The 12,126-nt window shown below is 43.8% G+C and overlaps 1 protein-coding gene across 5 annotated transcripts in view; it reads right to left on the reverse strand.

Moving 5' to 3' along the window:
- Nucleotides 1-12,126, reverse strand: part of myo1b (myosin IB) — a 54,417-nt gene that overhangs the window by 38,029 nt on the left and 4,262 nt on the right. For all 5 annotated transcript variants that reach the window (XM_087829598.1, XM_087829599.1, XM_087829601.1 and 2 more), the window contains exons 2-3: nucleotides 8,780-8,926; nucleotides 3,690-3,805 (exon numbers count right to left, since the gene is read on the reverse strand). In XM_087829598.1, coding sequence (XP_087685724.1) covers nucleotides 3,690-3,805; nucleotides 8,780-8,905 — 242 coding nt within the window. In that variant the 5' untranslated portion in view covers nucleotides 8,906-8,926. The remainder of the gene's footprint in view (nucleotides 1-3,689; nucleotides 3,806-8,779; nucleotides 8,927-12,126) is intronic.

The raw sequence follows: 12,126 nt of genomic DNA on the forward strand, positions 1-12,126 counted from the left end.
AAGCAGATTTTGGGGAAGACGTGACAGCTGGAAGTGCTGATGCACACCATGGTGATGAACCTCTGTGGTCAGCGCTTTAGTCAAAACTTTATTAAACATTAGGAAAATGTGATCCTTGTCTTGACTGTCAGCACACAGGAATGGTGGCTTCAGAGTACATGACACTGACTTTAATGTTTACTCCAAGCTTAAACACAACTGTAACCTGACTAAGCTGATCCACGAGGTTTCACCTCATTACGCCCGACCTCGGTGCCCACATGTGGACTTCCGGACACGACAAGGACAGAGTTTGTTCAGAGTTTCCAAAGAGGTAGCAAAAATGTGCAAATACACAGAAACGTATGCACACATGCAAACGCCTCAATCTGTGACTAAATAAGTGGCAAGGGGCAGACAAAGGACTGCAGGCCATCTGCATGCTGCTGCGCATGAAGAAAGGCCACTGATTAGTTCATCTCTAATGGGCTGCCTGTGTTTTGAAAGGAGGAAAACACCTGCCAGTTAATCATTAGGTGCCTCATCTGGGCAGGGAGCATTTTACTTAATTGGACAGCCGACAGAAGAGTGGACAGATTCATGCAGACGGGTGTGGCCGTGTAGCTCCGCAGAACTATGAACGAGCTCTCCATCTGGGCTTGCATTCAGCCATTTTTATGAACAGAGAGAGGAAAAATGGAAAAAGCAAAAAAGATTTACAGTCCCCTGAACTTCAGTATTAAAAGGTGTTACGAGCCATTATGGGCAGAATTTACAGGCATACATATTCAAAAATCTTCCATGTCGTGAATCAGACTGCAGGCTGCTCGATAACTGCTGCGCGGGTTTTCCTAAACTGATCAATATGTACTGCACGGCTCTCTGGCCTGGCATCAGCCACTGTTTATTCGTAATAATTATAATTAAGATGGGAGCTCAACAGTCAATTAGCCTACTTACAACATTACAGATAGGGGACCAGCTGCAGGTCTGCTTCCAGCTGATGTACACACATCACAATTTGTCTGGGGACCAAAGGAGCAGGTGCGAAATACGTTTCCACCTGCACGCTATCGATGTAACTTACTCTTACAGCAAACATACACCCCGCATACACAGAGTGAGGCAACAACAACACAACAGCAGTAACCAATAGTAACGAGTTTTACAAAATCCGTAATTGTTCTGTCCTGAATCACCTGAAGTCGCACATCTTCCACCATCACCCAACGCACCAGCATCGAGGGAACTGCCATTTATACGCATCATTGTGTAACTGCAACAACTACTGCGTGTGTTTAACATGAGCCGACTCAGACTGTATATAAGACTGACACAGCCTCTCTGACATCACCTGATCTTCAGCATCAGCCATCGAGGAGCCAGAAGTGACCACGGCGTGATGCCATCTATTTGTGTTTAATGCGGCTTTGTGCTTCTGGATCTTTAGGGCCTCCAAAGAACTGCGACCTTGTCTGCTGCAGCCTGTCCTGAGCTTCTGACTTTATACCGTATCAAGTGTCTAATGAGGATCAGCGATGAGAAGAGGACGATTATACAACCCCCTGTAGGTAGCTTAATTAAAGCTCAACACTGAAGGACGTCAGACCTGCCAGTCAGTGTGCTAATATTCCTGCAGAGGCAAAATAAGTTACCAAAAACAGGAACTTGTGCTTTAAAATTGGAAACGCTGCAGAGAACCGAGAGTCATCTTTAATCTAAAAATATTAGCCGGACACTCGGTTCTCTAGAGTCCATGAATATTGTGCATTTGAGAAGGAAAAACTAAACAAAGCAAATCATGATGCACGCTCATAGTGGCTTATTTCTCCTCCTTCCGCCTCGACTGCACAGCTACATCACAGCAGAGTCCCGATCGACGCTTAAAAACAATAAATACAAAAACAACCCAGAAGCAGACTGAGTGGAGCGGCGTGCCAAGTGTGTCATCAACTCTTTAAAAACAGAGGCGACTCCTGTGACTGGAGATGATTTCCTTTGTGTTTGTGAAACACTGCTCTGCTTTGAATACCAGTCAAGTCAAATCTATTCAAATAACAACATTCAAATGAATTTGTAAACCACAGCTATCCAGCTGCATCGAGCACGTTTTTCATCTTTTCTGTGTGTAAAAGGGGAAAAAAAATCTAACGTCAGTATGGGAAACATTCACCTGCAAGATGGAACGAATTGAATGAAGCCACACGCGTCACATGACTCAAACTGACCTCCTGAGGTTTTAGTACATTTACATACACTTTGTAAAATTTCTGTCAAGTGCTGGTCGCCCGGGCAGACGCATGTGACCACACTGAGGGTTTAATATTACAGGAGATCGATGCTGTGCTGCAAAGCCGAGTCCAGATGGTCCAACTCGAGGATTAACATCAATTTATGAAGCATGTTGACACAATCTGCCTTTGACTGGCTTTTGAGCTCTTCTTAAAGAGTCTGTCCCATTAAAGAGGGCATGATCTTTAGTGAGCAATTATCCATACGTTGTATTATTCTTCCTCCCTCTGCAGGGATGCACGCTTTGATGCTTTTTGCAGAGCATGAAAAGAAAAGCCTCTTTCTGGGGCTTCTGCCTGCTGAATATCACATTTTTTAATTTACCATGAACCTTTTGACCTGTACAGAGTCACAGGCTTCTATTCATTGTTTCAGTTTTCAAAGTTTCAGGAAGATGAGTTGAAACCATGCATTTTTCTCAAACATGCACGGCTGTCTTTTTACAGCAATAAACCCTTTCAGTTCATATTAGCAGTGCAAACGGTCTGCTGTTCAGCCCTGTGCGACTACCTAAATGATCCAGTGGAAATGCAGTTAAGAGATTATTTTGAAAATTCTTGCACGCTGCCAAAAATCAGTGTTGTTGTTTCTAATGCACTGATAATCATTCTGGCCATTTATATTTCTGGCTACTTTCACAGTTTGACCGTGAGACTCACGGCTCTCATGATTTCCATCTTTAACATTTTTCAAAATAATGACAGAAGGATACAGGGGAAAGTTTATCTTAAAGGGGTTGAACGGCAGTCAAAGCTGAATTCAATAATGAAAATGTTAAAGACAAAAGTCGACAGCAGGATTTCTTGAGCCTCTTTGTGTGCGGTGAGAGGAGAGAGGCACTGACCAGCGAACAGAAGGGGGGAAAGCAGCTTGAAACTGTGTCATGTCGGCTCTGGCTGTAAAGTAAAGCCAAAGAGTTTGCTTTTGTCTGCAGGGAGTATGTCTGCTCTGGGACGTGAGCACTCTCGCTCTTCCAGTCGGAGTCTCTGAGGGCTTCTGGAGCAGCCCAGAGACACAGCGGGCTAATTGACGAGTGCCGAGCTTTGTTTTGTCTTGGCACAGTCGCAGCAGTGCTGACTTAACGTTGCCAGCGGACAGATGGCATGCCACGGCACTGAATGGCCAACACTCCCCATACACTAGTTAGGGTCCCTCTGATCTCAGCACCCCCACCTCCTCCATCCATCCCACTGCATTAGTCACTGGGTCCAAACGGATAATCTGTAAAGATCTTCTCAATACCCTATCTTCAAGAGACAGACGACAGTTTCTTCTCACCACATCAAGGCTAACAAAGCCTCAAAAACACTGAAACGTGTCCTCACTGGTCCTTTTTCCAAACCAAATCTAACCTCACTCTCTTTAATTTACATTTATACACTCGCCAGGTGTGAAGAGGACCTTAGAGCTGGACTCACATGTGTGGGCTTAATTCGTAGAAGTTCCTGTTGCGATACTCCTCTACTTTCTCTGGTGTGTAGATGGGCAGGGACCTGTAAGGGTTCATGGAGATCACCACGCTGCCAATGTATGTCTGAAGGGAGAAGGAGAGACAGAAAGCATTAGCACCAATCCACAGGTTACTTTCTCAGTCTGCACAGCTTAACGCCTCCGTGCAGACGGGCAGTCTCTGAATTAAAGGGACGGGAATTCTGCTAATGTCAGCTTTTCTCAGACAGGTATGAAAGCTGAAGACGTGTGAAGTAAAGCTGAAGACGTGTGAAAACAAGGAGCAAAAAACGTTCGTGGGCTGAGCAGAGTCATTTAGAAAATGGGTTTAGCTTAGGGCTGCTCGATTATGGCAAAAATGATAATCACGATTATTTTCACTGAAATTGAGATCGATTATTTGACGATATTTATTTAACCCTTTAAGACCTACCATAGAACCAAGTCCGCCAGAGCTTATATTATATTTTTACATGTTGTAGTGCCATTTTTGGGAGCATTTCAAGTTGCTATACATCAATACAACTGTTATAGCCCATATTTTAATAATATGTATGCATTAAGTCCATAGTAACTACATTAATTGCAAAAAAGTGCAATAAACTACAAAAAAATTGAAAATCGTTTTTTGTTTTTTTACACATATTTCTACTTGGAGAAATTTAAGAGGTTTATCCCTCAAAACTTTAAATACAAAAAAAAGTTGCAAAAAATAGTTTACAACAACAGGAAGTTTATTTTGAGTGTCTTCATAGTTTTATTTTGGAGATACAGAAATTTTTATACACTGCAGGAAAAACAAAACAAAACAAAAAAAAACAATCCTATGATGCAAATTTGCAAAGAAAACAGCATGTGCATCAAAATAAACTATTTCCAGCAGTGCAATTCGAATGTTAAGCATCGCAGAAACTATTCAGAAAAGTCAAACATGACTTATAAAAACACCAGCATAGGCTTTTAGGGCCTACAAGTAAAAAACTACATTTTCTGCGAAATGACGTCACTTCCGGTTTCGGGCAGGAAATGGCGGACATGCGATAGTTCGCGCTGACCTCTGTTTCAATGTGGGGAGTGTTACGAACAGCTGATCGGATGGCAAAGCGAACCCATAATGTTTCCACACCACTGAAGTTTTTTTTTACCACTCTTTTCAACCAACGGCAGTCCCTCTCCAAATAACTTCTGCTTAGCTTTCTGAGCTTCCCTCGGGTCCTCTTAATTGTTGTGACGCGTGTTCGAAATGCAGAGACGTGCGCTCGATTTGTCACACGGAGCAGCGCGAGAGTAAAGCATGAGGGAGGTGCTAATAATCGGCTCAGTCATTTTTAATGATCGTTGAAAGCCCAGATCGTAATTGTGATTAAAATTCGATTAATTGAGCAGCCCTAGTTTAGCTTTAGTGCCCATGCTGCCATACAAGACAAGCCTGGAACAGCTGCCGGGGACAAACAAAGTCCAGATAAGACAGAAACTTGCTGCTCAGACAAAAACATCAGTTACCTAATATCAAAGGAAAATGCAAGAACATCCAACCTCAGTCATTTTTATTAAATCAAAGAAAATCAGTGTTTTATATAAAATGGAACAAATTCATGTAACATCCAAACAAGTCCAACAAATCACACTCATCAGAAATGTCTCAAAGCGAACGCAACCGGCTATCATCTTCATCATCATCCTCCTACACGGCAAACAGAACCTTTCAAGCATCAACCCTGAAACGTTTTCTCTGCTCTCTATGGTAATGGCTGTTGCATAAGCCACTCTGACGAGAGTGGAGCACGGCCTTCGCTGTGGCAGCACCGCAGCCTCCCACTGCCTCTCGTTCAATAACGCACCAGAGGAGGCACGAGTGCAGAGGATGTGCACAGAGGCAACGAGAGCTGCAAATGTAAACAAAAAGTCACGTGTTCTGAGCAAAGGCAGAACACGCGCACACACAAAAAAGAGAAGCATTTAAAACCTGAAACTTTTTTCCCCACTCGGCCTTTTCAAATCATTAAATAAATCACAACTTGAGGAACTTCATGCTTTCTCGTGGTTCAGCTCACACATCAGAAGATTTACGAAGGAGCTTTGAACTGAGGGGACTAAAAGTTCCCATCACCCCACAGTGTCTGCTGTGTTTGTCCCGGGATGAACAGCTGGGCATCTGCTCCTACGTAGTTTCCTTTTTAGAAATACTAAGACCTCGATGAAGCCAAAGACATTCACGCTCCTCCTCAACATGAAGCTTTGTTTCATTATTTTGGAAAACCTGAAAACCTTTTTTTTTCCAGCTGCACTTTGCTGGAGATGTTTTACTTTCAGGCAACAGTTTGTTTCTTTAACGTTGTCACGCTGAAATCCTCAGTCAGCCTTCTGGAGACTGGGAGTCGCCATGTCCCCAACTATATCCCCTTAGCATAACACTCCCTCCTCCATTTCTACAAGTGGGAGTACTGGCCAACATACTGGACCTCCATCTCTTTCACATCTGACTGAACACAGCACGCTGCACATCCGGTTTCTTTTTGTGGGCTTTTGGAAAAGTTTTTTCTTGTATGTTTGTGCCAAAGATCAAGCAAGATGTGATTCTTTTATGTTATGCAATGTCCTTCACACAGCATGAGCTGTCACAGAAACTGTGATTTCCTCTAATGACGCCTGTGCCGAGGCTGATTTCCAGAGCTTGATTGTGTGGGTAGCTCACCATCTGTAGCGTCTTTTCAGAAGGATGAAAAATGCAGCTCTGATTAGTGGGACAGCGGTTTGCTCTACACCTCCTGATTACTGTCGTACCTGAGCCCGTGGTGATTTTCAGTTGGTAGCACATCTTCCTGCATCTTTTGATGTCTCTGACAATCCTTTTCAAAGCCGAGCTGCGATGCAGAAATGCAGAACGACGCAGGCCTGGCGTTCGCAGGTCAGGTTTATAACCACATCAATCCATTAGGTAAACTAGAACTCGCAGGCTTTTTCAGATTCGTCTTAACGATCACGGGGTTTCTACTTTCTAGGCGTGGCTGTAGCTCAGGAGGCGATCGGAGGGTCGGTGGTTCGATCCCTGCTCCAATCTGCATGCCTGCATATTTTTTTACATTTATATACTTTGTTTGGTGTTGTTCATGAGATGAAGAAAGTAGGATGTGTGCACAATCAAGACACTGTATGAATTTCTTTATCAGTAAATCCACACGCAAGGAAAAGACGACATCACATCTAATCAAGTTATTGTGTGTAGTTAATGATTATAGTTTAATCTCTGACAAACTATGAAAGTCTTCATGGTTCCTCTGAGCCACACAGTTACAGATGCATGATGTGCTGTCCCTCTGAAAGACAAAGCCATGTTTCTTCTGCTATGAGCTGCCATATGATAGTTTGGTGTGGGGGATGGGCCCGTTTGTAAGGAATGATGCCACATGAGGGAAAATACATTTGCAAGCAAGGACTGCACACCGCAGATTTATTGGGTAAGTACAGGTTTTAGTGCTTCTCCTGGTCATCGTTCTTGAGGTGCAGCTTTAGCAGATTTAGGGCTATGTGATTTACCTTTCCATAAACAGTCTACTTTATTTGCAATCCAGGCTAATATTGCGTATATAAAGTGGGTTTAACTACTGTAGCCACATCATTTAGGTAAGCACCGCACAGGGAAAAAAACTGAGTTTATGGTTTCAAAATGTCAGCACAAAGGCTTCATCTTCAGATCACAAAAATCACACTAACTTTTTGAATCTAATTATTTTGCAGAAGAAGGACAATTAGTGGACAAAGCATTTAGAGGTTAGGGTTGCAGCGATATCTACTGAACTCTAACGGTTTCCAATCTTCACTTTTAGCTGAATTCTATTTTTTCTTCCTTGCAGTGGGATCCAGTGTGAGAGGAATACATAACTCGAGATGTAACTCACTACTTTTCACATTAAGTAACTTAATGACGATCACTGACAGCCGGTCATTCCTTTCTTCATTCATCTCAGGTTTGAGTTTCTCTTCATGGCTCTTTAGTTTTACAGCCGGCTAACTCAGGGGTGGGCAACTCCAGGCCTCGAGAGCCGGTGTCCTGCAGATTGTAGATGTGTCCTTGATCCAACACAGCTGATTTAAACGGCTAAATGACCTCCTCAACATGTCCTGAAGTTCTCCAGAGGCTGGTAATGAACTAATCATTTGATTCAGGTGCGCTGACCCAGGGTGAGATCGAAAAGCTGCAGGACACCGGCCCTCGAGGCCTTGTTGCCCACCCCTGAGCTAACTGCACTCATGGTGTCACAGCTCAGCTCAGTCTTACACACAGGTAGTAAAATCCCATTTAGCTCAAAAAGTGCACAACATCTAATCAAAGTCAAACTGGGAATATTAACATTAATGATGAATAGCAGAGGGAAGAAAACAAAGACAGAAACAGATCCTCAGCTTATCAGCGTGAGGCAGTACCGTGTATTTACCCAGGACGTCCTCACAGCTCCGTGTTCACAGTAACACTCTGGTGTTTGTATGCAGGGGAACGAATATGAAGAAAACAAACAAACAAACAAAACAGGAAACTTCCAACTTCTTCACCACTGACAGAGCTGAAGAAGACTATCAAGAATAACCAGACATATTCTTCACACTGAACATGGCCGCCATCCTACAAAGCAGAGGAATCGCTGCCACAACATAAAGCCCAGAACCAATTGTCTGATACGGTGGATACACTTCAACAATCCCCTTCTACAGATAAGTAGTCAGCTAGACTCCCGGGCCTTCCTTCCTGCTAAGCTCTGGATTTCATGCCTCATTTGAGGGCACCGACTACATTCCTCCGTGATTTGATTTATTGATTGGTTTCTTACTGCGGTCTCTGTCTCTGTACTATTTGTACAGCCAACACTGAAATAAGTGAAGGATGGGAGCAACAATAGAGTTATGAAAAGTATCCGTGCATTTCCTAGGAGAAGCCTTCTGTAGCGTTCAGAGCGAGAGAGTGAAGCAGTGTTGTTGCTCTGCTACTGAGCCCGTCTTTTTCTCCACGTTATCTGAAGTCAGTGTTATTAAGCCTTGTTAAAGTAGGAAGCAGCAGACTTACATAGATCTCACTGTGGTCAAAGCGCTTCTTCAGGTTGCCAAGGAAGGAGTCCTCCGAGAGGGGCTCCAGGAGGACCATGTCACCGACCCCAATCATATTGTCTAGAAGTGACGTCTTCACCTCCATCTTGGCTGTAGTCGTCCCCCCCTGCAAGGATATAAGAAGGAAACATACATTAGAGACTCATTTAGAAAGAGGGGAAGGCTCTGGAGTAATCCTGGTGGGCCTTTATATCGTAAAGTGTGCATGAAGCACAGAACTGCATGTTTTCACTGAATGCATCAGCCTTGTGTCTCCTATCAGATCCTCTTTTTGTCTTTGTGTGCATCGTGTTCCAGCAAACTCTTCAGAGGCATCCTCTCGTTAGAAAACAAACAGTCCTAAACTTAGCCAATGTAAATAAACTCAGTGCAGGGGTACACATGTGTGGAAGGCCAGAGTTTGCCTCCAGAGGCGGAGCGGGGCCTTTTGATTGGCTAATAGGTCTCTCCTTCTCCCCTGTGGCATGCGAGAATGTCCCATAGAAACTTACATAACTAAGCAACTTTGCCCCTGACTTGTGGGTGTCTGCTCAGCTGGAGTCTCCTTCTGTTTTGGGGTTTCGTACGAGTCCCATGAACTCCAATGGAGAATTGTACTTTTTCCCTGTGCTGCTTTGCTTGCTGTGATATAATATTCGGGCTGAAAAAGAATCCCGGCTGTGACAAAGACAGTGCTGCGGCTGGCAGTTTTCAGTCCAGTCTCCTTTGGGAGAGTAATCCTAACGCCATAGGGCTGGAGATAAAAGAGGGGCCTGGGATGCATTCAGGGCTTTGCTGCACCAAAAACCTAATGTCTGCTGTTGTGACAGACTGCCCACACAAGACCAATAGATGAGGCCATGCAGTCGTCTATTGTTCGCTGGTAGGACAGACGTCTCTTTCTGAATAATCAGAACGGATCGTGCTCTGAAGCAAATGAAAATATGACAGGGGCATGATGCACTGTGATGTTTTAGACAGCATTGGGAATGAGTGAAGTGTCGTGGGTGGCAATCAGAAGCAGCCCGAAAACGAGGCAACGTCTGACACTCAAAACACAGAAACAATATCGTTGTGCCTCACGGACACAGACGCATCTTCAACCGTGGATCCGAGGGCTGATACGTGACTGGAAACTGTTGGAGGTGCGGAAAAGGAAGGGGCGGATATTTCACCAAAAAAGAAGGAAAAAAACGATTTTTCAGCTGTCAAACCGACTTTTAGCTGCAGCGTAAGAACAGCACGACTTTCTGGAAAAAACTGGAGACTTCTATTTCACTTTTTCCCTGGCTTGTGTTCCCCCGCAGGGCACACTATTATTGGCCCATAAAGAAGCTGCCCAGTTCTTAGCAGCAGGCAGGAGTCGGTTTCCAGCAGCACTCCCTCTCACACTCAGCATGGAGACAACTTTTAAAGACTGAAAAGAAAAAAACGATGATGGATGAAGAATTATTTAGGAAACCAAGACATTTGAAATGCCTCTAATGATGTCATCAACCCCATCTCGGTTTAGAAGGCTCCAGTAAGGGGAGAAATATGTGATTACTTAAGTATATATATTTCATAAGTAGGTTACTTCCTCTTGGCCTGATGGCCTCGTGCCAAAGCAGCCCCAGTGATGGCTCAAAGGACCAGCTGCTCGGGTGGTTTGCAGCGCACTTTAAAAATATAATTACTTACATTTGAAACAGTTGCAAAATTCTTTGGAGGCATAAAAAACAGCAGTCAGTTGTTCTGTGATCTCAGCCCATATGCTGCTTATATGTAGGACTTTATAATGCAGCCGCTCTGCTGCAGCACTCGGCGCTTTTCAAATCAATAAATATCATTTTGGATCATTTCCACATTTTAGAGAGGAGCAGACTTCCTAAAGCCTGCACGTGTAAATAAACCAAAGTTTACAAAACACCTAATAGCTGCCCTGTAATTACTGAACATCCAGAGCATCGGGGATTTTGTACTAGCCTGCAACAATCAATATTAGTCAAACCAATTACACCAAACCAGTTAAATACTCATCTACTGCAAACTGATTGCCCGGTCGGTCATGGCAGTGAGTGGAAAGCCACGCCACACTGAAAGTCTGCTACTAAACACGAGTGTTTAAAGCGGGGAGCTTATTCGTTCTGAGCAAAAGCAGATGCTGACGCCTCATGTTGACCTGAGAGATAATGCTGCCTGAGTGCCAAAAATGTGGCATCTGTCTGCATCTTGGACATCCTCGTCCCCTCTGCTGATAACCCACTACCCCACATTTAGAAGTAGCTTCCAGGCAGCCTGTGACAAAAATCCCATTAATGGGAATTGCTGCCTGCTGCTAAATGTTGTACTAGATCCAAGAGAGAAAACCTGACAGCTTTGATTAAACTCTTGGGATTATCCTTACTGCTGTGTGGGAGAGAAATGGGGGATAAAACTTATATCATCTATACTGATAAAAACGAAAAACACTGACTTTTGTGGTTTGTCACAGATAAAGGGCAAAAAAAAAAAGAAGAGTTTTTAAAATTGTGGTTGATATAAACAACACACTGATTTAATCAGCCTAAACCTGAATGACCTCGTATTAACCTCTGCCAATTTCCTCGGAGTAACCGGATTAGTAGTGCCCCGCTTTGTCACTTTCTCTCTCTCTGGTGCTTTTTGAATTTCGCATGTTTAGGAGGCAAGCATCAAACGCCCCGGTATGGTTTAGCTGTCATAAATCTCAAATCTAGATCAGCGATGCAGCAAGGCTGTATGTCACACAGTCACCTTTACTGAGCGCGCTCACACTGGCACAGCGCCTGTGTGCAGCACGTGGCTGTGATCACACATCATTTCAATTTGGCGTATTAAACCAAAAACATCAAAACTTAAAGTCTCCCACAGTTGGAGCTCAGCGAGGACGTTACTGCAGATGTAACACGAGGACTTTGAGTGATTTGCTAATCAAAGCCTAATAACCACTTTTTACTAAAACGTCTCGGGATGGCGACGTTTCATGACTCATCATCAGCTGTCGGTGACGTGCTGCAGACTCAAAGCCATCCAGCGGCACTGCCTTAACCCCTGCTTGTTAGTGCAGCATGAAGCTTGATGTGCAGAGCAGATAGAGCACACCCACGACTCCACGCCGCCTCTGACACAACTGTCAGAATTCATTTCTAAATCAGAATTTCATCTACGAGTCCATCCGATTAAAGTGCTGCATTAAGAACGAGCAAAGTTTCTGTACAGAAAAATAAAAACACACGTGAGAGATTTTATCATCTGAGATCTGATAGTAATGCATGTCGCAGCAATAATATGAGATGTGCTCTACTTTGTGCCTCTGACATTGACCTA

Source organism: Neolamprologus brichardi, chromosome 16 (assembly GCF_056152115.1).
Source record: "Neolamprologus brichardi isolate AB-2024 chromosome 16, ASM5615211v1, whole genome shotgun sequence".
In the NCBI taxonomy this organism is placed as follows: Eukaryota; Metazoa; Chordata; class Actinopteri; order Cichliformes; family Cichlidae; genus Neolamprologus; species Neolamprologus brichardi.